General features: G+C 34.6%; 1 protein-coding gene across 3 annotated transcripts in view; it reads left to right on the top strand.

The window, feature by feature from the left end:
- LOC134280304 (uncharacterized) overlaps positions 1 to 25279 on the top strand; it is a 37675-nt gene extending 12396 nt beyond the window's left edge. For 2 of the 3 annotated variants that reach the window (XM_062762714.1, XM_062762717.1), the window contains exons 5-12: positions 716 to 841; positions 2247 to 2414; positions 3339 to 3365; positions 3970 to 4347; positions 8362 to 9023; positions 21936 to 22022; positions 22678 to 22849; positions 23865 to 25279. In XM_062762714.1, coding sequence (XP_062618698.1) covers positions 716 to 841; positions 2247 to 2414; positions 3339 to 3365; positions 3970 to 4347; positions 8362 to 9023; positions 21936 to 22022; positions 22678 to 22849; positions 23865 to 24068 — 1824 coding nt within the window. In that variant the 3' untranslated portion in view covers positions 24069 to 25279. The remainder of the gene's footprint in view (positions 1 to 715; positions 842 to 2246; positions 2415 to 3338; positions 3366 to 3969; positions 4348 to 8361; positions 9024 to 21935; positions 22023 to 22677; positions 22850 to 23864) is intronic. The other variant, XM_062762716.1, reaches the window with a different exon arrangement.
- Positions 25280 to 25437: the final 158 nt, after the last annotated feature.

Here is a 25437-nt window from a genome sequence, read left to right as displayed (position 1 = left end):
TCCGTATGATGTAACTTGATTGAATTTAGGGGTAGTTAACTCTGTGATTGGTATAAGAACATTCTTTCATTATTCCAGAAGTTTTATGATAAAGCTCCAGAAACAGCATGGAAGAATTTTGTCTATAAGATGTTATGTATAAATAATGAAAGAAAAATGATGCTGTCCTTTCATAATGAAATGTTTTGGCATCAACCATGTCAACTATTGAACCTACAAGTCTCTGAATGAAGAACATCAAAAAGGAAACAAAAAATATAAATGGACCATTTCAAAATAATTTTAATACATTTAATAGTTTCAGAACAAGTGTGAATTATAGCTATAATGTACAGGTGTCCAGAGTTGGTGTGGATCATTAATTTTGGCTGTATTGTGTGGTATGCAGAAGTCCCTCCTTGTTAATCTTGAATCAATCTTCTGATAGTATCAGACAGTGCAGATTATCTATACACCTGGTAACATGCAGCAGGAATCAGTGGTCATTTACTCACAGACAGTTAACAAAACATTATCTCATGTGTCACTTAAGGCAAGTTTAGGTTACACCTTGTGAAATCCAGTAAGCCTCATGCTATTTTATTTCTTATGTCTCAATGGGTAGGGTTACATTTAATTCACTTGGTAAAATGAAAATTTGAATGAATTTAAGAGAGGGAAATAACACTACTGGAAATATGCATGGTTATTTAATTGGGAAGGACATGTTTTACAGGCAGAGGAGCTGAATGCTATAGTGGGGAATGCTTTCAAGATGGCCTATGCTCAGGAGAGAGAGAAACAGCCCACTTTTAATGAATTGATAGAACAACAGCTTATTCAGCAGAAGGCAAAGTTCCAGGTATTTATAAATTAATGTAGCTGTCAGCTAAAAAGACCAATTTCATATGTCACTTAAGTACACTGTATCACAAAATTAGATTGTGTCAAATGCGATTTGTTAACAAAAAGGCAATTTCAGCTAGTAAATGAATGTCCAACTTAGACCCATTCTTTAGTGTCTATAATGGTGTCACTGAGTCAAGAGAGGGACTTTACCAGTCATTTATGACGACATGTTAATTTTCTACAATTTTTGCTGCAGTTTTTTTTTTTAAGTAAGTAGGAAATATCATGTAATTCACACCATGGGAAAAATTTTAAGGATACAGTAAAACTTGTTTAGTACGAACACGGATATAGCGAAGTTATCTTTGATCCCCTGCACTATAAATTTAACACATTTCTTACACAGATATAACGAATTACGGATATAAAGAAGTAATTTTATAGGTCCCAGTGACTTCGCCATAACCAATTTTTACTGTAATCGTAAGAAAATAGCCATTATCAAAATCAAATTTACCTGAAGCTGGAATGACTACCATATGATGTGCTCCTGTAGTCAATTTTCTAATGTAGTCAAAGTTGTTGATGAAGTGAGAAGTGTAAATAGTGTTGTACCCCCTAGCCTTTAAAATACAACAGTTGGAAAGGAAATTTACATGTTTCACATTTGATTTTTGATCTATTGTCTAAATTTTCATCTTAACTGTAGCAGGATTTCTACGAAATTGGTAAACCTGCTTTTTGCTGACAGCTGTTTGTTTATGTGAGAAGTACATGTGTTTTTGATGGTTAGTCATACAGGATAAAGATGGATCTAAGACAGCCAATTATACCAGATTCTTCATGGCTATGTATCAGAATGCATCAGAATGCAGATCTGATAAAAATGTCTCTGTCTCTTTGATAAGGTTTTAAGAAACAGGAAACAGCAAAAGGAAAAATTGAACTGCAAACATGTAATTGAGAAATGTTGTTTGTGTCAAACTTCTTATTTTGTATTTGATGTAAATTAAAGAAGACTAAGCTGCCTGTAGCTGGCTCCAATAATCAAGGGCCATCTAATCTATTATCATAATATGGGGGTATTTGTTGATAAACACATACATCCATTGCTACAAGAGCACCTAACTGACCAAGAAAATCAAGAACTTATAGGTAGTACTTCATAGTTAAAAGTATTCACAAAATTTTCCACAAAGCATCCTTCTGAATGTAGATCATAAGATGTTGAAATAATAGAAGATTTATAGACACAGACTTTAGAAGTCGGTTTTATCAATATCAAACTCAAAACTACAGCTGTATGAGCAGTATATACAATGAGACAAATGCATTAGAATTGATTCTAGATCATAGAGTGACTTTGATAGTGCCTTACTTTTTGTTTTGTATTTGTCTTTAATTTATTGTCATTGTAGGAGTACCAGGAGCAGGCCCAGAAGGTGTTCCAACAGAAGCTGGCGGAGATTGCCACGCCCACTCCATACTCCGAGAAGGCCATGCAGCACATGGAGATGAGGCGGCAGTCCAGCAGTGACGATTCCCAGCCCCCGGACAAAGACTTGGGCAGCAAAAATAAAATCTGGGTCAGTAGTCCCCAGGACAGCAGAATAAACTACCACTCTATACTAATGTATAATGGGGTACTACAACAAAACTATTGACTATTGAGAATAAGGAGAGATTTTTCATAAAGGAATATATAAATATAGCCCTTATATGAGATCATTCCATAGATACTGTATGTGTTCAAAAATTGGCATATTCAAACATTAGCGCAATCACTTGGTATAGAGTTATTGGCATTATTCATGAATTAGTGATACACACTTCTGTGCCTTATATTGTATTTGTTTATGATTTCTTAGAGGTATTCTTGAATTAGTGCATCGTTGTGCAAGCCAAAGCAGCTAAAATATAAAGCCTGCTTCTTCAAGCACACATATAGTATATCTGACTTCACAGAAAAGCAGATTGACTGAGCACAGGTCTATATGCTTTTCTGTGAAGTTATCTCTGGATTGATCAAATCGAAGGGATAAATTTGTTATAATATTTTCTTTGAACAAAAAATAAAAAAAAAAACATTATTAATAAGTTCATACCTGTCAATTGCCTAAGGTTTTGCAAGTTTTAAATTAAAGACTATTATAAAGATGTCTTTGGATTTTTTGCAAGTTATTTTTAGTAACTCAGATTAATATTGTGTTATTTTGCACCTGATCTGGAGCAAACCAATCAGCTTTAACACAGTAAAAATAATGTAGAAAGTTAATTCACATTACCTATTAAAAGGAATGAACATTTCAAGCTCAGAAATGGATGAAAAAATGAACATTTTCAGTCTGTGTACATATAGGTGTATAAACCATTATGTTTTTTTTAAGTATTCTTGATTTTTGTAATATTGATGTTTCATTTTAATTTCACCGAAGAACCAGTCTGAGTTATTTCATCATTTTAATTAACCTAACAATGCATTTTACCATTAATTTACAACCTTATTTCAGTTTTCATTACAACGCAGCCCAGCCAAGGTACCATTCTCATTATTTGACCTTTTTTGGTTTCATCCAGTCATACCCTTGCATCTTCCTCATTTTATCTGTCCTGTCACATCCTCCATTGTCATATCATCACAATGGATGATTTCTTCTCTGGAGTACATCATCCAGTCTTGTCTTATAGCAGATTATTTTACTTTTTGTAGCTCTTTTGCATTTATTTGTGGCATGTAAAATCTTTTTGGTAGACTATTTTACTTAATGTTTCATAAGCTTATTCTAAAAATCTAAATTGCTTGTATGCAAATTCTGATAGAAATCCAACTATTTGCATGTTTGATTTGAGATATAACTGCTGTATTTGAATAGGTTGACTTGAGTTATCTCCCTTAAAAACAACATTTGTTTATAGATTTGCAAATCATATGAATCTTCCCATAATTCAAGAAATATAAAAGACCTTTTTTTGGATGATGGCTGCTAATTGTATCAAAATCTGCATTCTACTAAAGTATTGCATGTTTTGTTTCTTTGTTGTTGTTTTTGCCATGTTAATGTGCATTTTACATGGATTTATTGTGTTCTAATCCGTATGTTGAAATGTAAAATGTTACTCAATTCTTTTTTTCTGTTTCAGGCCAAACATGCGGTAGATAAGGTAAAACACAGATCTCCTATGATGGAGTTAGCTGGCCTGGCCCCCCTCAGAAGTGAATCTCCCTCCAGATCAGCTAGTCGTCCGGGGTCTGAGGCCCTCAACAACAACGCCCGACTCTCAGACCCAACAGGTGCCGCCCTGAAGAGAAACTCGACCCCCATAACATCCAACTCCCCACTGTCCATCCTCCGGGGGTCCATCGACACGTCAGGGAGTCCGGGGAAAAGTAAAGGATCACCGGTGACTGCCCTCAAAGATGCCATCGATAGGGGGTACCTCACCAATGGAAATGTTAACCCAGGGGATGTACAGGACCCCGAGGGCTACCTAAAACCTCAGAACAACAACAAAGGAGAGGTGAGATCAGGCTACCTTAAATATACAAAGTTTTTGCATTGTATATTTAAAGTTTTGTAACCTTTGGTTTGATAGACGTTTATATTTTGAAAAAAATTCATTGATTAGGTGTAATGGGAATTTTAAGAAGAAAGTGTGCAAGAGAGATCTTTAACAATTCACTTTTATAAAAAGGTTACTTGCTGTACAGTCAAATATAATTCTTTTGAACTTGTTTGGGTTTGGAAAAAAAAGTTACCCAAGGATTCAAGATATTGAAGTAAAAACACATAATGTGACTTCTGTTCCACTTGGACATATCCACTGTTCCACAGTATGTAGTCTTTAAATGAGTAATTGTTTTAAGATTCATTTCTTTTCAAAGTATTGTAAACATACTACATTTGGCTTTTAGCACTTTTGGTCAAAAAGCAAGTTCCATCAATTCAAGTACAACACTTGTTTTACTCAAATTAGAGCATTAAGAAATGTGCTAAATGATTTTTTTTACTAATTTCAAAATTCAATTTCTGTCAAATATTGTACATGCTAAATATATTACAGTTACAGTATTATATACCCATTATCTGTTTGGAACAGTTCTTTATCCAGAGCTGCTAAAGGAAGGACAACTCTTACTGACTTGTTCTTCAATCATTGCATGTTCTCTCAGATACATCAGGAGGGTTTTTGTGCCTTATATAATAATTCTCTTCATTTAATTAGAATGTAGTGAATGATTAAGTTGAAAATGGTTTATTATTTCAGTTTAACATAAAACACATCAACTAAACTCAGAAAATGGGAGTAAATGACTGACTGGAATATGTTTACTTCCAATATTCTAGAGTAAAAATTCGCAAACGAACAATGCCAAAGGTCCATTATAACCCATTTGAACCCAATAATAGCTTAATACTTGTCAATCAGATATGATAAATACCACTCTTTTAATCAAGATGGCACATTGCATCAGATTTGATAAGGAGTGGTTGAATTTTGATGGAGTCTTTGTTCAGTTTTCCCCCTTTCATTCACACAATGCTGCTTACTGTATGAAACACAATAAATATGCAATGTTCCTGAGATATTCCCCATAAATTTTTAACTAAAGAATGTGATGAAAAGTGAGAATTTTAATTACGTAGATTGCATTTATACTAAGTGTGGCCTGTTTTTGTATAGAGGCCAGTCACAATAGCTGCTGACATGGTCTACGGTGTGTGGTAATTAGCCCTCCTGGCTTTTCATTTTCTTTTTACATGAAAGACGTTCATGGTGTTAAGTCTGGTTTCTGGCATGTTTTTTTTCAAGGTCCAACAAATTCAATTTCAGCGATGAGTAATATGCATCATAAGTGGTCTGTTGGCATGCTCACATGGCTAGCAGAGACTTGGTGTGTAATGTATATAACATATTTAAACAGAAATGATTTCTGTACATCAAAAGAAATTCTTTTAAAATTAAAACTTCTTTTAACCAACTGTAAAGCAAATATAATAGACGCTAAAAAGAATATTAACCAGTTCTAAGGTATCAATTGCGATCACCCCTTCTCACGATGTTGTTAATACCCATTCAAGCCCCATTGAAGTCTACATCTTGTTATGATTTATTTAGGGAAATGACCATAATATAAGTAACTAATTAACATGCTTTGAATTTCTAAAAGTTTCTAAAACTGGTTTGTTCAGTAGGAATAATGTTTGTTTGAGAACAATAAAATAACAGAAGCAGAAAGAGTATTGGTATAAATCTAGTTGCATGATTCATTGCAAAGATTCATTTCTCAGTAATCTAAGCATGCCTGATGTCTTCATATTCTCCACAGCCCAATACTTGTTATGCCTTCTGTCTTTGGTGAGGTAATCGCCTTTGAGATGATTAACGAGCCTCTCCTGTCCTCGCGGTGAGGTTTTCTCCTTGGAATATCACTTGACTCTCACTCCGTCTCTCTCCAGACCCTCGATTGATACTCCAGACACGGAACCGTCTGACTCTGGAGTGGAATAAAGTCATAAATTCCAACGTTTCTCTGAAATTTTATTAATTATATTGTTTTTCAAATGCCTTTTTCAGTTTGTTGTGAAATGAATGTCAGGTGATTGTTTTCAAGTTAAAAAAGCTCTGTTTGAACAGAAACTATATTTCTTCATTTTTTAGAGGAGAAAAAAATCAGAACATTACCACAATAATGTGACACCTAAAAAGGGAATTTTTAGTTATTAATTTTTTATGTAATGAAGTACCTTTTATTACTTACAGATAAATCAGGAAAGTGTAACAGGTAAATAAAAACTTCTATGCACACACACAAAAAAGAAATCAAATTAACTTTAAATTAACAAGAGGTAATTGTGCCAGAATTTCTCTGTTCTTCTTCACATCACTAAAGCTTTCCATTCCAATGTGCAGTTTTGTAAAATTAATTTCAGAAGCTTAGGGTTACATTAATGTGATGGAATTTCACCAACCTATTGCAGCTTTTGTGGTTACTGGTTAACACAAATCACAAAAGAGGTGAATTTTTAATGAATCGTGCAGTGAAAATATTGATCATATTCTGTTGAAAATCAAGTCATCCTTTGAACCCATTGCATTCAAGTGGAGGGGGTGCTATCATTCAAAGCTATAGTTTTCTATGTAAAGAGGGCAAAAAGTACGTCTGATTTGCAAAATGTCTGTTGTGACACAACTGATAAGGAATTTTTAATTGGAAAAAAAGAAGACTGACATTTACATATTGAATTTTTTTAATGTGAGGAAGTGGTGTCTGCACAAAAAGGCACATTACATGTCAGAGGACCAGCCTCTAATGGGATTAGGGGAATTTTATGTCAAGATTCTTTTTTGCACTGTGTTGTACACACACACCTGTGAACATTTCAAGTCAAACTAACAAGACTGGAATAGCACCTACTAATTTGAGAAGTCTTATTCTGGAAATATGAGGAACGGTATAAGTATTGTTGTTTTTTTTTGTATTTAATCGGTTGATTTTAAACTTAATTATGCACAGATAAAACCTGCACCTGAGGGTCCCTTTGAGTAGAAGACAAAAGTGATGTGCATTCTTTAATACATTGAGGGCCTCGTTAGAGAACTGACATTTTTTTGTATAACGTGTGATGTATTACTGTCTGCACCAGGTATATGAAACATTTAAAGTAACTTAATCAGTCTAGTCGGCCCAGCTCGCTAAGTTAAATATAAACATGAGACAATAGAAGTGTAATAATAAGAAAAACATGATAAGGATGGGGATTTCACTGTACGGTAAGTAAGTTGGAAATCATTTTCGCATTAGAAAAGTAAATGATGTTGTGTAGTCATTTTCAGTCCAAAGATTTTTTGTTTAAGGTGTCTCTAAGATGACTCAGAATTTGAATGAACTTAAAGAAAGTGATATCTGAAACCGTTTGAATAGGCATACAAATGTTTTAAGGTTGACAAGTGAATTCTGTGTGGAGATATTGAGGTTTATGTTGAGACAGAAATGCTGGGTTATTTCATGTAAAGGGCTGTAATTTGGGTGTCAGTGTGTGATGGTAGGGCTAATATATGAGGTGATAGGGGAAACTACTTTAGAAAAGCATTGACATTTAGTTATTTTACATTTAAAGCTAATCCTCAACACGGGACAATTCAGCTTCTTTATTCAAGGCTATTCTTTTTCTTCTAAAATACTTTAATTTCTTGTTTTGAAAAACTTTGTTCTCTTTCTGTAACCTCATAAATGAAGCAAACTCAACTTTCTTTACCTTCATAAAGATTTTGTGGTTAGTTATTTTAACTGATGAATATTACTGCGCAATAGTAGGTTAAAATAGAATGTTTATTTAAAGTGAATATACATGCATATATTTCAAGAATGGTTTCAACTAGCTGCAATAATGTAGCCATGTTAAGTTTAATGGGAATGCCAACAATTTATTTACCTCTGCTTTCATAGATTACATGGAATCATACGTAATTTTTGGGGTGAAAAAAGTTTTGTTGTTCAGAAAGTCATTTATTGTACAAATGTCTTTTCAGAGGAAGATTTCAACCAACATGGTAAATCGGCCCCTGCCAGCCATACCTGCTCAAGTTAACGGACACACACCAACACAAAACGGACACAAAGATTATAGCCCAAGACACAACATGAACCGAAATTCCAAATGCTTAAACGAGATGGACACTAGTCCAAAACATGAAAGAATACAAAGTCCTAGACACAAGGGTACCCCAAAACATAATGGCCATATAAACAGCCCACAGAAACACAAAAACTGGTCCAGTGTTGATGACAATGTGTTGATACCAGAAGTCAGAAAACGAGACCGAGTAAATGACTCTCCAAGAAGAAAACCTGTGAGACCAATGAGTGAGGTGTTTACTGACAGCAAGTCTGCAGCAGCCAACCTCTACGGTGATAGACAAAACCAGTTCGAAGTATCTAGTTACATGTATTCAAGGGGACAGATGCAATTTCATATTCATGATTCTCATATTCATACTAGTCACAGTCAAGGCCAGATATCTGGTCAGCAGGTCAAAGGTCAAAACCAGGGTAACCGTCGCCGAGGTGAGGAAGCCAGAAGTAACCAGAAGGTGATTTTGCGGTACCAGAATGACAGTCCCTTCCAGGAGGTGGGCTCTTATGAGAATCCTGCAGAAGAGGGAGGTTCAGCATCACAACCCAAAGCACCAGGGTAGGTATTATCTGTTAAATTTTACTTATGCCTTCATATTTCAAGGCAGTGGCATATTGTCATTTGTCTATATAGTTACTTTAAACAATTGATGATGAAGGTAAAAGCTTTTCATAAGGACATGGTAGCAGCATTTTTTTCCCTTTCAAGTTGCCACCATCATGGCATGGTGTTTTTTAGCTCACCTGAGCCGAAGGCTCAAGTGAGCTTTTCTGATCAAAATTTGTCCGTTGTCGTCGTAGTCGTTGTCGTTGTTGTAAACTTTTCACATTTTCATCTTCTTCTCAAGAACCACTGGGCCAATTTCAACCAAACTTGGCACAAAGTATCCTTGGGTGAAGGGGATTCAAGTTTGTTCAAATGAAGGGCCACGCCCTTTTCCAAGGGGAGATAATCATGTGAATTTGTTAAAAATTAATGGCAATTTGTTAAAAATTAATGGCATTTTTAACAAATCTTCTTCTCCAGAACCGCTGGGCCAGGAAAGATGAAACTCATGTGGAAGCATCCTCAGGTAGTGTAGATTCAAGTTTGTTCAAATCATGACCCCCGGGGCAAGGATGGGAATATATAGGAAAAATCTTTAAAAATCTTCAAAATGGGCCAGGAAAGATGAAACCATGTGGAATCATCCAAGTTTTACATAGGAATATATAGGGAATATATATCTTTAAAAATCTTCTTCTCCAGAACCACTGGGCCAGGAAAGATGAAACTCATGTGGAATCATCCTCAGGTAGTGTAGATTCAAGTTTGTTCAAATCATGACCCCCAAGGGGCAAGGGTGGGGCCAAAATGGCCGACCCAAGTTTTACATAGGAATATATAGGAAATATCTTTAAAAATCTTCTTCTCCAGAACCACTGGGCCAGGAAAGATGAAACTCATGTGGAATCATCCTCAGGTAGTGTAGATTCAAGTTTGTTCAAATGACCCCCGGGGCAAGGATGGAGCCAAAATGGCCCCCGGGGCAAGGATGGGGCCAAAATGGCCGACCCAAGTTTTACATAGGAATATATAGGAAATATCTTTAAAAATCCTTCTCAATTACCACTGGGCCAGGAAAGATGAAACTCATGTGGAATCATCCTCAGGTAGTGTAGATTCAAGTTTGTTCAAATCATGACCCCCGGCCCTGGGGATAGGGTGGGGCCAAAATGGCCGACCCAAGTTTTACATAGGGATATATAGGGAAACCTTTTAAAATCTTCTTTTCAAGTACTTCAAAGCTATGATTAGTGATACCCGGGGTATTTATATGGAATCATCCTCAGGTAGTGTAGATTCTAGTTTGTTCAAATGAAGAACGCCTGGAAGGGGGGGGGGGGAGTAAATTCAAGCCCAATGTGCTCAGGTGAGCGCTGTGGCCCCTGGGCCTCTTGTTAAAATATCTTTTTTCATTTTTTCTTTTTTTGGTTCACATCTCAGTTTATATATTATAGTTTTATTTTATACTACTGCAGATCCTTTGCAATGTTAAGGCCCTAGGCCTCTTGTTAAAGAATCTTTTTGGTTAAAAAATCTTTTTGTATGTTTTTCTCTACAACTCTTAACTTACTTTTTAATTTTAACCAATATAATATATAAAATACCTTGGTGTTGAATTTATCTGTAGGAGCTGTAAGTTATAAAGTATCCTCACACTTTTTGTTGATCATCTTTTGACATGATGATAACTTTGCAAATAAAAAAACACATATATTACCAGCATATGATGTAATTTGGATGGACAAGCAAACAGAACAGATTTGTATAGGGGAGATTCTAGGTAACCAGATAGTGATTTTGTACATGAGCTTCTATAGTCTGTAGGAGGCCAATTATCTGGAGAAGTCTGAATATAGCTGTCACCAGACAAAACTAGGACATAACTCTCTGACATAGCATATCCAGGAGATTCTCTGAAAGGGTGGGTACCTTTCCAGTCAGAAAAGTTTCCTGTTGTTAAGGGGGAAAAGGAAAACTTACAGAAAAAGAATAATTTTTGTATCTTATATTCTTTGAGAGGGGTATTGTGCTCTGGGAGGGAGAGAGGATCAGCTATCACAGAGAGACATGGAGGAGGGGGTAAATTCATTTTATGACACCTGGCTGGATCCACCACTTAGGTGTATAAATCCTAGAAGGGGTCCACTTTTTCTTTTGAGGTGGGGGAGGGGGAGATCCACCATTGAGATGTATTTTTATTTGATATGAAATTTTAATTATATGATTACATGCTGGAGTAACCATCATGGTAGCTTAGTTGAAAGGATGATTACGCCACAATAAGGTTGTGGGTTCGAATCTCAGAAGTGTCTGACCTAAGTTGATAAAATTAGGTAGCAACTGTTCCTTCATCAAGCATTTTGAAGTGAGTGTTGCAGGTCTTTTGGACAAGACCTGAAAAACAAAGGCTCTGTGTCACTATAGGCGTCGGCATGATAAAGAATCATCACTGTTCAATGGCTCCGAGTTCTGAGAAGAGGTTGAAATTTAAGGTGACATCTCTATATGAAAGTTCTTAGATGGGACATAAAACAACATACAAACAATCAATCTAATTATGTGATTCATTCACTCAAACAAAGTCTTAAGAATCTGAATTCACAATTCTCAGTTGAGTTATGTTGTGTACATATAATACATATAAGCAAAAAATGAGAGCTCTAGGGTAGTTGATAGTTTGTATCCAGTCTGCCTCTTGTAAGTTTTGTTTAAGCAGGAGATTGGGAGGGTTAGTATATAGACACTACAGGAATTGATGAAGTTTACTCAAACAGTTAGTATACAGAGCCATTACCTTTGATAAACAGCCAGAACATCATAAGCCAAAGTTCAATCAGTAAATGATAGGGCCTTAGTTTGATATAGAGCCATTTTAAATTTGGTTGTGTGGATTTGGGGAGAATTTTAATGTAACAAATTCCTTAAATTTTAATATCATGACTGGGCCATTGTTTGTCATAAAGATAATTCCTTTGAAGTGTGTTATTAATGAAGACTTTTTTTAAACAGTGTGGGCGTTGTGTAACTTTTTATGAAATATGCAATCAATTATTGAAAATAATATTTTCAGCATTTGTGAAAACCTGAAAACTGTAAACCTTTAATAAATCATCATAAGCTAGGATTGAAACTGAAATGTTTATGCTAGCTTAAAAAAAAATGTTTGAATTATTTTCCATTAAATAATGGTTTATCTAGGAAAAAAGACATATAGTTGGGAATTAACTGATTAATACAAAGTCTGACTGCTAAAATGCCTAAAGGTATTAAATTTCTCACATTTCACACCTAGTAATTGATCATTGAATGTGTTTTTCACAAATCATTGAAGATTAGTGTTGTAAAGAATGGACAAAATTTACTCTGCAAACAGTTGCCGAAATTGAATTACCTCTTTCTGTAATGATTTTGATAATACAACAATGCTTTCTATTGAGGCAGGCAAACTGATTATTTGTATGAAGTTAAATGGAGATGGGGTGAAGGGGGATATGTGTAGCAGTGAAAAATTGATTGTTAGAAAACAGTTAGTGCAGATGCGTTTTGGAATCTAGTCAATATGTTTATATTAAGGTAAGCACTTACACATAACACCATGCGGAGTCATCAAGCTTTGACAGACATCATGATAGTTTAAATCTTTACTTTTTTGTGTTTGTTTATTTATTTTTCCTTCTTTTTTGTTTTGCTTACCGGTATTCAACACTATCTTTCGTTCCAGCAATAGTAATAGAGCAGGTTACATCATAGCTGACATACCTATACCAAGTTATGGCATCCATTAGCATACCTTATTTCCAATGGTAATGCATTATATTTTGATGCTTAACATATGCTACATTCTTAGAATGATGCATTTCCATATTTCCTCCACCCACTGACTTAATTCTACCAAAATATTGGCCTGCTTTAAAAAGCACATCCATTATAACCCACTTGGCCCACTTCAACTTCCATTATAACCCACTTGGCCCACTTTAGCTTCCATTTTAACCCACTTGGCCAACTTTAGCTTCCATGTTAACCCACTTGGCCCACTTTAGCTTCCATTTCAACCCACGTGGCTCACTTTAGCTTCTTTTAACACACTTGACCAACTTTGGCTTCTTTTTTAACCCACTTGGCCCACTTTAAATTCCATTTTAACCCATGTGGCCCACTTTTAAACCCACTTGCCCTGCTTTAGCTTCCAATTTTACCCACTTGGCCCACTTTAGCTTCTATTCAAGCTCACTTTGCCTACTTTAATTTTCATTCTAACTCACTTGGCCTACTTTAGCTTCCATTCTAACCCACTTTTCCTACTTTAGCTTTCATTCTAACCCCCTTGACCTATTTTAGCTTCCATTCTAACTCACTTTGCTACTTTAGCTTTCATTCTAACTCACTTGACCTATTTTAGCTTCCATTCTAACCCACTTTTCCTACTTCAGCTTTCATTCTAACTCACTTGGCCTACTTTAGCATCCATTCTAACCCACTTTTCCTACTTTAACTTTTATTCTAACTCACTTGGCCTACTTGAGCTTCCATTCTAACCCACTTTGCTTACTTTAGCTTTCATTCTTACTCACTTGGCCTACTTTAGCTTCCATTCTAACCCAGTTGGCCTTCATTACCTTCCATTCTAACTCACTTGGCCTGTTTTAGCTTCCATTTTTACCCACTTGGCTCACTTGGCCTACTTTAGCTTCCATTCTAACTCACTTTGTCTGTTTTATCTTCCATTCAAGAGGTTATAAAGCTACTGAATTTTTTAAAGGTAAGGTCAGGATTAGTCCATTCTAACTTTGTGTGGAAGTTTTTATGTCATTTTAGTAAATGGTATAAAAATATATACCTTAGGCTTATAATTTGTTACCTTTGGTAATATGGTGGCATGAGTGTCTCAGTGCATTATTAGAGCACTTGAGTAGTGATACAGGGCTCAGAGATTCAGTTTCTGGTCCATTTATACTTTTTCCTGCTCTCCAGTTACATATTTTTGACCACTCATGGTCTTATAGGTGGAAGTCCTGACTGGGGTGCATCTAGGTTGAGTGTTTTCAAGGAGGAAGACAATTTAAGGATCTCAATGCTGTGGTATAGGCTCTAGATATCAGACTGAGTAGCAAAGTGGTTAAAGCCAGTCTGACTAGTGATACATGGATTGTGGCTCGAATTCATGGTCTAGCAATACATTTTCCCCTTTCCTGTTTCAGGATTTTAGTATAAGACATTTTTTTTATTTTATTAAGGAATTGAAATTGTAGATGCATGTAGAGTTTCATTTTATTTACCCTACAGAACAGAAATACTTGTATGTAGAAAAACTTTAAAAGAAATGTGAACTTTCATAGATAAGAGGAACATGTTTCTCTGTGGTCTTTTTAGGAATAAAAAATTGGTTTATTTATAATTAAGGATGGGTAGATGAGGGTCCACCTTTAACATCAAAGGTTGTAATTTGTTTAAGATCATTTGGACTAAAGTTAATGTCCATTATAGATATTGGACACAGAAAGCAGCTCTGTCCTCTGGCTTTGTGTGATGTTTCACCTGTGATAGTACATAACGTATTAAAGGAGTGGAAGCCTGGCTGTGTACCTTGGTAATGAGTGACTCAGGTGTCAAAGTTACTAAATGTTGGTCATTTGTTAAGGGAGGCTGAAAAACATTAAGTTAATGACCCTTAGAAAGGGTGACCCAGGGGTATTCATATCTCCTGGCTGTACCAACACACTTCAGAAAAAGTAAAGAGAAAAATACCTTGGTCAAATTCCTAGTTGCTCTTTTTTTGTCTATTTATGATATTTTTAGTGATAATTAAGTTAAACAAAATTTATTTTTATGACGAATATACTGTGTATTAAAGATATTGAGTGTGGAGGTTTAAATTCATCAAATCTCAAGTAAAGGCCCTCAATTTTCTCATTTTGAATGACTAGACCTCATTAATGGAAATTACCCTCTGTCACAGGGTTATCCCCCTTATAAGAGACTTGGAGTGGTCTTTTGACTTGGATGCCTATAAAATCATTATGATAATAGGGAAGTGATGTGAGCGCTTTGGACTCGACCCTTTGAGTCAGCAGGGATTAAAAGCCCTCTCTTTCCTTTTGTGGGGTTCCAAAGAAAAGATTAGGAATGTTTGTTTGACTTGGAGCTTAGCACTGCATGTTCAAATCTTTATTGTCAACTGGTGATTTTATTGTCAATGTCATATTTCATTGCTCCTTGGAATGTGAACAATGCTGTCTATACATTTACATACACTGGGTCACAAATATTGTCCAGGTATCTACCTCAAAATTGAATTTAAATTCACAGAAATAACATGTTAGTGATATCGTGTTGAACTGTACCGATGGCGGTTTTTGTGTTTATTGTTTGTGGTTTTTAAAAGAGATTAATAATTTTAAAAATTTATTCTTCCCTTCATTTAAGAATTAATCAAACTGTGGAAGTAATACCGACTACACTGCCTATATACTAGACCAATCAGGTTCTTAGGGTTAGGTAGATGGGCAGAATAACAATTTGAACAATAACATGTGATTATTGCCCAAGGATTTTCTAAAGATGTATAATGGGATCAGTTGGAACTTGCCTATAATCATCAGCTATTTCATGCTGAGTTAAAAAAAAATACAACACAGGCTAAAGATTATTGGAGGCAGGTGCTGAGAGGAATTTTTGTGTATTGATGTGAAACCTTCTCACAAAATCATCTGAGAAATTTGTGGCAGTCCAGTGATTTGTGAACAATTTGTTGCCAATAACTGAGAGATGAATACATGGTTGATTGGTTTATAGCTGGATACATGTGTTTTGTGTTGTGGCCCTGAAAATACAAACACAGGTGACACTATCAGGTGCTGATTGGGCAGAGCTTGTGTTTTATCTGATATCATTCCCAGAATTTCAAAACTGTTTGTAGTATTTAATTCATTAGTCAACAAAGTGTTAACTTGATGAGGTGGACCTATGATAAGGGATGACTGACCCCTAAAGTTTGACACCTTCACTTAATCTGCACATTCCAGGGTTGATTTACACCAAATTCTGTCACAGTGATGTGTCAATTTTGTCCAGTGTGTAATACTTGGCTAATTACACTGTATGACCTAAGGATCTAAGCTAATTATTGAAATTTTAACAGATTAATTTTGTGAAAGGGAGGCAACTTTTTACAATTGGAAGGTGACAAAACATTAGTAGATATAAGGAGATAAGGATTACAGAAGCAGTACTTTGTGGTTAGTTGTGGGACTGTTGTTTTACTTTGTATTCTGAGCTTCCTGGACGTTACCTGAGTCGAGGGCCTTTGAAGTGAAAACTTTTGTAGGGCGTAATTTACCTCTGTCAAGATTCGACACTACACTCCAGCCAAGCGAAGTCTCTTTATGGGATTTCAACACAGTCCAGTGGAATTTTGATATTTATCAAGGAAAGTGAAAAAAATTTAAAGAATCGGCTTTCATTTCGTGTGCTTAGAAGTGTGATTGAAGTATACAACAATTCCTCTGATGAAAAGAACAATATTAAAAGGAAAGAAAAAACTTTTCTTTTCCTCAATTTGAATATTACTTTTTGGAGAAAAAGTTATGTTATCTAGCAACTGAAAGACAAAGGCTGTCAAAGGAGAAAATATTTGTAGAATTTCCAAAGTTTGACCATGGAAGAGAGAAGTTATTCTGACACAGAATTCCTGATCGCTGATTGAGATAGAACAATAGCTTACAGGTAAACATAAAACAATACCTGGCCACACCTGAGAACCTCTGCCAGTCTGAACACAGGCCACGTTCACAATTAGAAAAAAATTTTAGTGACATTGACGAGAAATATCTGAAGATAATTAAAGTTATTTTCAGATGAGCCCGTTTGGAAGATTAATTACCTTGTATTTTATGCCCAAATCAATTTTATTGGAATATCAGCCTATATGCATATGAGTGTGTTCAGTTGATAAGGGAGAAACAAGAAGGCAGAATTTATTTTTGAAGTTATTGTGATCAAGTGTTCTAAGAACCATCCTGCTGGAAATGAAACATTTGGTTGTTGTGGCCGCTCCATCTAAAGTAAATTAACGGAGACGTGTTTTATGATTACTTATGAAAGAGAACCACCACGTTTCAATGGTGCGACTGATTAATTCGTGGGAGGACTCGGAGTGTGATGGCTACAGAAATCCGCAGTCCTCCAAAACGACTTTATCATCAGAGGACTCGGTGCTACGAGTGGCCCTGCCACCAGAAAAATGTACGGCACCGACCAAACCAAAAGACTATTATTACGACATGAGTATATTCAAACGATGGTTTGAAAGAAAGAGACAGAGAAAATCCACAAAAATCACTGGGTAAGGAATCGTCCGTTATTTTTCTTAAAATTTACAAAATATTGATTCATTGCTGTTTATGCCTTGGTAATATTGTGTTATTTGGGCTTGTAATAAAAGGTGAATCATTGGGGTTAAAATCAGAATGTGATAGAATGGCTGTAAAGTATCTACATAAAATGGCTGAATGGTTTTATGTAAATTCACCGAGTCAGAAAAGGTTGTAAAACAAATTTGGTATTGGCAGGTCTGTTTGAAGTTCTCCCTTTGTAATGGTTAGTGGATGTTGGGAAATCATAAAATTCCTGTTTATTTTTCTCTAGTGATGCTTATCATTACGCAGTAATTTGGAACTTCAATATCTCTCATAATTGATTTCAGTGAAGCTTGCTATTTTCCATACAGCTGATTATGTGATTGAGATCATAAAACACAAATGATTCAATCATGAAAATTTCAAACTATTGACTACGGTCATAAATTTCTTCCTATTTTGGTTTTGCTTCGCTTTATTCCAAATTGATAATTCACAGCTCCGAGTAATTTCCTTTTGCAATTTTGTCATCAAATGTCCTGCCTTTATTATGTAACAGTAATAAACTGGTCAACTTTGATTAAAATTATTTTACAGTATTTTAAAACATTATTTAGGATTCTGTTTCTAGGAAATCAATTTTACACATCTGATTTTGCTTAATACATATCTTGCTATCATGAGAAATGCCAAGACTTCTCTTGTACCAGATAGAACACATATTGCATGCAGAAGATAATAGATAGGATAATATTGGTTAACCCACAATTAAATTAGCAAAATAAATAAGTTAAGCATACATTTTTTTAAATTCAGAATTTTACAAATATTTAACAGATATGTCCAAGAAAGTGATAAAAAGTTGTCCAAGAATATGTTTATCTTCGCATCCAATTTTTTGTGTGTGAATTAGTGAACAAATATAGCAAGAATTAAAAAAAAAATGAACAGAATTTTTCATTCACTTCAGTGATGATAAAAAGACAATTTGTCTGTGACTGAAAAAAAAAAAAAATTACATGCCAAAGTGGAGTTGTAAGATTGGATAAAAGTGTGAAAAAAATTATAATGTTTGTTTTATTTTTATTTTTTTTTTTTTTTTTTTTTTACCTAGGAAACAGTTGGAATATTGAACTAATGTTTTATGTCTTTAAGACCAAACTAAGCATGAAAAAATAAATGATTTTAATGGCAAAGTAACTGCCCATAAAATCAGATATCATTCAGGAAGAAACTCAGAGATAGTTGCTTCCTTTATCCTATGCAAATCTTTACACCTTAAATGGTACCAGTAAGCATTTAGAGGATGTTGGAAAATTTAAACCCTACAAAATTAAATGTTTTCTTTTCAAATGGATTTGTTTGCCTGTTGGCATGAAATGTTTACTGAGAACATTGCAAAGTTATAAAAACGTGTAGATATTCCTATGCTTAATCTCTTATGAAATTTTAGGTTTCAAAAAAGAAAATGATTTGAAAAAGTAATTTCCATTGTTTTGTAACTTATCAAAATTTACCTACCCATGGGATATTCAAAGCAAAATGATTTATTTGGAAAAATTTCAAATATTCAAACTGTTTTGAGTCACACTCTAAAAATCCTACATTTTACAGTTTCACTATTTTGAGGGAGCAAAGCGATAAATTTAAAAATATGACAGTAGAATCATAAGTCATCTGATTCATGTTATGATTGATGTAGAGTGACAAATTGTTACTTCAGAACAATCTAGCATTAACAAATGCAGGGTCTTGTCAGTGTTTTATGACATGCAGGGGTTGAACTTCAAGGGGGAAAAGCCCTTTTCTTGTGTCACTCTTGCAGTAAGAGACGGTAATGTTTCCCGGCTTTCAGTCACTGGAATTTGATTCATTTATCTGATTGTTGACATTCTTTTTGTCACAGGTAAATCTGTTTCCTTTCATTAAATGTGAAATTGAGTGTTTCTGAGATACCAGGTCGCAGTCAGCTATCTTCTTCTTCATTTCATCTCCTCCAGGGGGTATTAGTTTATAAGAACTGGAAATGAAAGTTTTTGAATCAATTTATGTCAGCATTTGGATTCTGCAAAAAAAAAAAACAAAAAAAAAACCATCCAGCTTCAAGAGAGAACCATCTGGAATCCTTTCAAACCTATCTAGATTACAAGCATGTAAAAGTAAAGATTTTATAGGCATACTTTACCAAAAAGAAAAGATAAAACTAAATAATTCAATAATAAAATCAAAGTTCAGTAAACCGTTACACCCATTGTAACCTATTAAGAGCATGTTATGCATGTTGACTCATTGGAGGTATTTTAAGGGATCTTTGGGGCTCTTTTGCTGCTGTATTACACTTTATCCTTCATACACATGCTGGGCATATGTTAACAGTTTTATCTCTCTCAAAACACAAAGAAGAAAAACACAGAATAAACATACTTCAGGGAATTAAACAGAGAGAGGATTATAAAGACTTTTTTTGGAGTGTTGGGGTAATCTAATATTCTCTTCATGGACAACAGGGATGATCTTTTTAAGTCGTAAGAATTTCCCACCAAGAGTCATTGAGTCGATGACTTGTACGTAATGAAGACTGGAAATTCAGCTGTCTGATACTTTAACTTAAAATAAATATCCTCTCTCAAAAATCAAACTTAGGAAATGAGTAATGGGTGTCCTAGTGTTGAAATTTTAATAGGTGTATAAATTTCTTGTAATTAGTGAAAGATGATGCAAACGAGGACATCTTAATTAGGTGCTCACTATTTCAATGACCTTCATAATCCACCTTATAATTGCATTCCTGGCTGAGAGGTCTTTTTTCTCTGTAATCCTTGAGTGTCATTGATCTAAGCTGTTCTGATTGATTCCCTTTGTTGTGGAGTCACCTTAAAACCATCGTCCTGATTTATTTTAAGAGTATTGGGAGAGATTAGACTAATGATCAGCCATCACTTAAGAATTATACGTATGTAGCACATGTGTAAGAATGACACAGTTTGTGATGTACAAAAAATGGTGAAACTGATATCAGGCAGGTAAGAAATTTGAACTTCTATATCTGTTGATGTTGGAAATCTTTAAGTTTGCTTTGTTCACTGACTGATAAATAATAATATGTAATAAGAAATTCATTGTGCTCTGGGAAAACAACTTTCAAATCTAAGGAAATTTGTGTTTAACTCTTGGTGTCATCTTGCTTCCATTTAAGCCATATTTTTTCATAAGGCTGTATGGCCAAGAAATATATTTGGAAGTAAAAATAAGCCTGATACTTTTTATTTAATACAAGTCTGATTTTTGTAATGATTACGTGTTTTGGTTGCCACACATTTTAAAGGATGCTGACTGATGCTCATCTTATCTTGCCTGATTATGTACAAAGTTTTGACAGCATGTTAAAACGTAACTGAGATGGAGTGTGGCAGCTTTAATTTAACCTTCATATATCTGCTTTATCAGGAATTTGATGGAGATAGCCAGTTTTTTACTAGTGCTTTTTTTTTTAAATTGTGGAATTCTTTGCAAATTTTTGGCATGTTGATTTGAATTGAAAATGGGACAAAATACAAATGATATCATGGATCAAATGAATGAGTCATAGGCAATAAACAGGCTTTAAATAAAATCAGAAATTTGACCAATGTTGTAAATCATATATTAATAGTCATTAAAAGGTTTAACTATGTTCAGTGGAGTGATGGATTGAAGGCAGGTAATGGTAGAACTATAAAGCTTTTATATTCTTATGAACCTTCTCAAATATCTTCTGAATATGAATTTACTGCTTTTTTACTGTCTAGTTGGGGAGAGATATCCATTTTAATGATTTTGTAAAAATAGATCTAATGGCCTTTCTGTCAAAGTCTTATCCTTTGGGATTGCATGTCAGCTACAATGAGCCTTCAACACTCTGTGTCTCAAATGCAAATATGCAAAAGCAATTGCAAGATTATACAGTTGGCATAAATAAAAATATGTTAATGTTCATTGGCTTGACTTTCACATCAGTATGTCAAGCTGATATTAATTACTGATATTTAACATTAATCATACAGGGGTCAATTAATGTGCAGGACAAAAATATAAGACATATTACAGTGAGAGAAAGTGAACTTGATGCAGTAGGGTTTAGAAGTCTGCATTAAATATTAATGCAATCAATGGGATAAAAACCAGATACCTTCGCACCGGAAATGAGATGGGGGTCTCGTAACACTCAAGTGATTGACTGCAACCAGTTCTTTTTTACTCTCTCAGCTTTGCGTGTTTGAATGTTAAGTAGAAGACATGAATGGAGGCATAGTGTAGATTCTCTCAGCCTCAGTAGAGGTGTTGTGAAAAACGAGCGTGGTAATGTGGGAATTATGTTTAGATTCATTGCCAAAGGAAGTGACATAGATAAAAACTATGTGAATACTACAATAGCTAATAGTGAAGGCGAGAAAAAATGGAGGTAACATATTGATTGATTGAGATCAGAGTCATTGATCTTGTTACAGGATGTTATAAGTAATAACTGGCGTAAGAACAGGGACATTTGTATATGATGTCGGTATTATTTTGTTGTTTGTGGTTACAGGTTAGAGTCCCTGATGGGTCTGGACAGAAGTCATATAGAGGATGAGACATTACGACATTCTTCTTGGTACCAGGCCGGAATCCCAAGGTGAGCTCTTATGTATAAGGTTAAAATATAGGGATTTCCAATATCAGAAATATTTTTTGAACATTAGTTGATTCTAATTGTGGCACAGTATTGCCAGATGATGAAATGTTTGGGACAACATGTATAAAATTGATATTGTTTTAATTCAAAAGCAACTTTATTGATTTATATTGCAGTATATACTTTATTTTGAAGTTATTTTTTCTGAAAAGGTCCAAGGAAAAATAACTTGATACATAACTCTAGGGCTAGTCTATAAATTTGTGTTAATTGAACTTCAACACATTTTATGATGCACTGTAAAAACTGTACACAGGCTGGTAAGGGAATTTATATGTCCCATGACATTTTGTATAGCACAAGCATGATTGTGTGCTAATGGATCTAAAACAATTTTAACTTCCGACCATTACATTGAATTTGCTATTAAATAACAATGTAAGGTCAAATTATGAAAACTCTATAAATGTCATATTTCCTGTTCTCAATTGTGTTTTTATGCTGCTACATGTATTGACTTATTGATCCAGAATTCTGGTGTGTCTTAAAATGATAAAAAAAAAAAATGTCTCTGCATGTTTGATTTATTTGAAATCAGTTTGCATTGTTATATTTAATGAAACAATTCCTGACGTGATTATGTATGATTTTGTAGAGAGATAGCCCTTGAGATTCTACAACAGGAGGAGATTGGCTCCTTCATTGTGAGGGACAGCTCCACCCATCCGGGCTGTTACGCCCTGTCCGTCCGAGTGCCAAAATTTGAAAATCCCACAGGAATATCTCACTATCTCATACTGAAAACACAGAGAGGAGTCAAATTAAAGGTAATCAAATCCCACAGGAATATCTCACTATCTTATACTGAAAACACAGAGAGGAGTCAAATTAAAGGTAATCAAATCGAACAGGAATATCTCACTAGGAATATCTCACTATCTCATACTGAAATCACAGACAAGAGTCAAATTAAAGGGAATCAAATCCCACAGGAATATCTCACTACCTCATACAGAAAACACAGTGGGGAGTCAAATTAAAGGTAATCAAATCCCATGGGAATATCTCTATCTCATACTGAAAACAAAGTGGGGAGTCAAATTAAAGGTAATCAAATCCCACAGGAATATCTCACTATCTTATACTGAAAACACAGAGAGGAGTCAAATTAAAGGTAATCAAATCCCACAGGAATATCTCACTATCTTATACTGAAAACACAGAGAGGAGTCAAATTAAAGGTAATCAAATCCCACAGGAATATCTCACTATCTCATAATGAAAACACAGAGGGGAGTCAAATTATAGGTAATCAAATCGAACAGGAATATCTCACTAGGAATATCTCACTATCTCATACTGAAAACACAGAGAGGAGTCAAATTAAAGGTAATCAAATCCCACAGGAATATCTCACTATCTGATACTGAAAACACAGACAGGAGTCAAATTAAAGGGAATCAAATCCCACAGGAATATCTCACTACCTCATACAGAAAACACAGTGGGGAGTCAAATTAAAGGTAATCAAATCCCACGGGAATATCTCTATCTCATACTGAAAACACAGTGGGGAGTCAAATTAAAGGGAATCAAATCCCACAGGAATATCTCAATATCTCGTCCTGAAAACACAAAGGGGAGTCAATTTAAAGGTAATCAAGCCATGCTCTCAATCACCACATGCTGCTTAATTGAAGTACATCTTAGATTAGTACAAGACTAAGTAATTATAATTAATTGAAGTTATCTTAAGTGCATTCTTTTTTTCCCTACCCGTATTAGCTAAGATTGATTTTGGAAGTAGAATGAAATGAAGTCAATGCTTTAAATATTTTTCAGGGTTTGGAAAAAGAATGGCCTGACCTTTTAGCACTAGTGACACATCACACAGTGATGGCAGAAATGTTACCGTGTACATTAAGACTTCCTCACAAATCTAAAAATCCGGCCTACAAGGATTCGGAGGACGGCAAGAAAGAGGACGACCCAGATTATCAGAGACTGTCGGACTTCACGTCCATGATGGCCGCTCTCAAAAACTGAAAACACTGTATCATTTTCACGTGGGCTAAGTGTAATCAGATCATCATGTTGTTTATTTTATTTATTTGTTTTGTTGACGTCTGTTCCTGTGGCCTTGTATGTTAATAGTTAGCGTTTTGTTTGTGATGATATTCAATGAGTCAGTAACAGTTTGTCCTTAAACTGTTGTAAGCTGCAATTTTTTTTGTTTTTTTATCATTGGATTTTTATCTGCTCACATGAATCCCAAATGGTTGTCTGAAAATTTCATTGGGACTTTTACTGCTGAAGTGAGTCACAGAAACAAGTGTCCATTGTGCCAGATTTACATTTTTAATGTGAACATCAGAGATGCTGAATAAACAGTACGACACAGAAGTCAGCTATTGAGGGAGATAACTTTGAATGTTTACACTTTATAGTGCTAATTGTATTTTTTTAAGGACACAATTTTGTTCAAGTTACACAACTTCCTGATTCCTCACATAATTCATAACACAGACTTTGGTTGAATTTAAAGATTGTAAAGTATAATTTTTATTTTAAAATTCAGTCTTACCATTTTAATGAACAGACAGGTTATATGAATTTAAATTATGGGCATTCAATGATTAGGGTAGACCAAGGCATTAGTAATCTTTTTACATAATGTACTTTTGATCGTAATAAATTGTCACTAGGGAAAGTTTACATATACTAAATGTTTTAATCACATTGAGAGGTTGTTGAAGTAAACAATTTAGTGGCTTACTGTATGAACATTTTTATGGTGCTTGATTAATGTGAAGTGTATTTTACAATTCTTATGTTTATAGAATAAAAGTAATACCAGCATTGAGTGATTGATTTGCATCATACACAATTTTAACTTTGTTTACAAATAGGTACCCCCCTTTTATTGAACTGGTTGTAACAAAGTAATAATTACTGCCTCTCAGATTTGGTCATTCCATGTTTGAATCTTCATGTGCTTGTCTTCCATGGAATTATTTGCAATAGTGGGTTGCTTGATTGAACTCAACCAAAGCTTTATTTTTTATGTTTGATGCTGTAGTTTTACTTTTGTGTATATATGATTGGTATGAGGCAGTGCACTGAGTTTGTTAGATATACAAACTTTGCTTCAGCCTTAGCAAACTGTGATGCAGGTTTTATGTAAAAGTTATTTTGTGATTCAGATTTGTTACAAAGTATTATGGCATCTTGCCTTTAAAATGAATATTTATCAGAAACATCAGACTTCGTGTTTTATTTAAAAAGATTGTGGACGTGTTGGCAACAAAAGGAGCAGTACCTTTGAAAATGATAGTGGTAAAAGTAATACAGATACAATTAAACTTGATACCTATCTGGAGGAGTCAAATCATTGTGATACTACTGGAGTTTAATA

This window comes from Saccostrea cucullata, unplaced genomic scaffold, assembly GCF_032062105.1.
Source record: "Saccostrea cucullata isolate Sc308-1 unplaced genomic scaffold, CSIRO_AGI_Scuc_v1 ctg216, whole genome shotgun sequence".
NCBI classification, from domain to species: domain Eukaryota; kingdom Metazoa; phylum Mollusca; class Bivalvia; order Ostreida; family Ostreidae; genus Saccostrea; species Saccostrea cuccullata.
The sequence above is the reverse complement of the archived record's forward strand: the minus strand, read 5'-3'. Positions and strand labels throughout refer to the sequence as shown.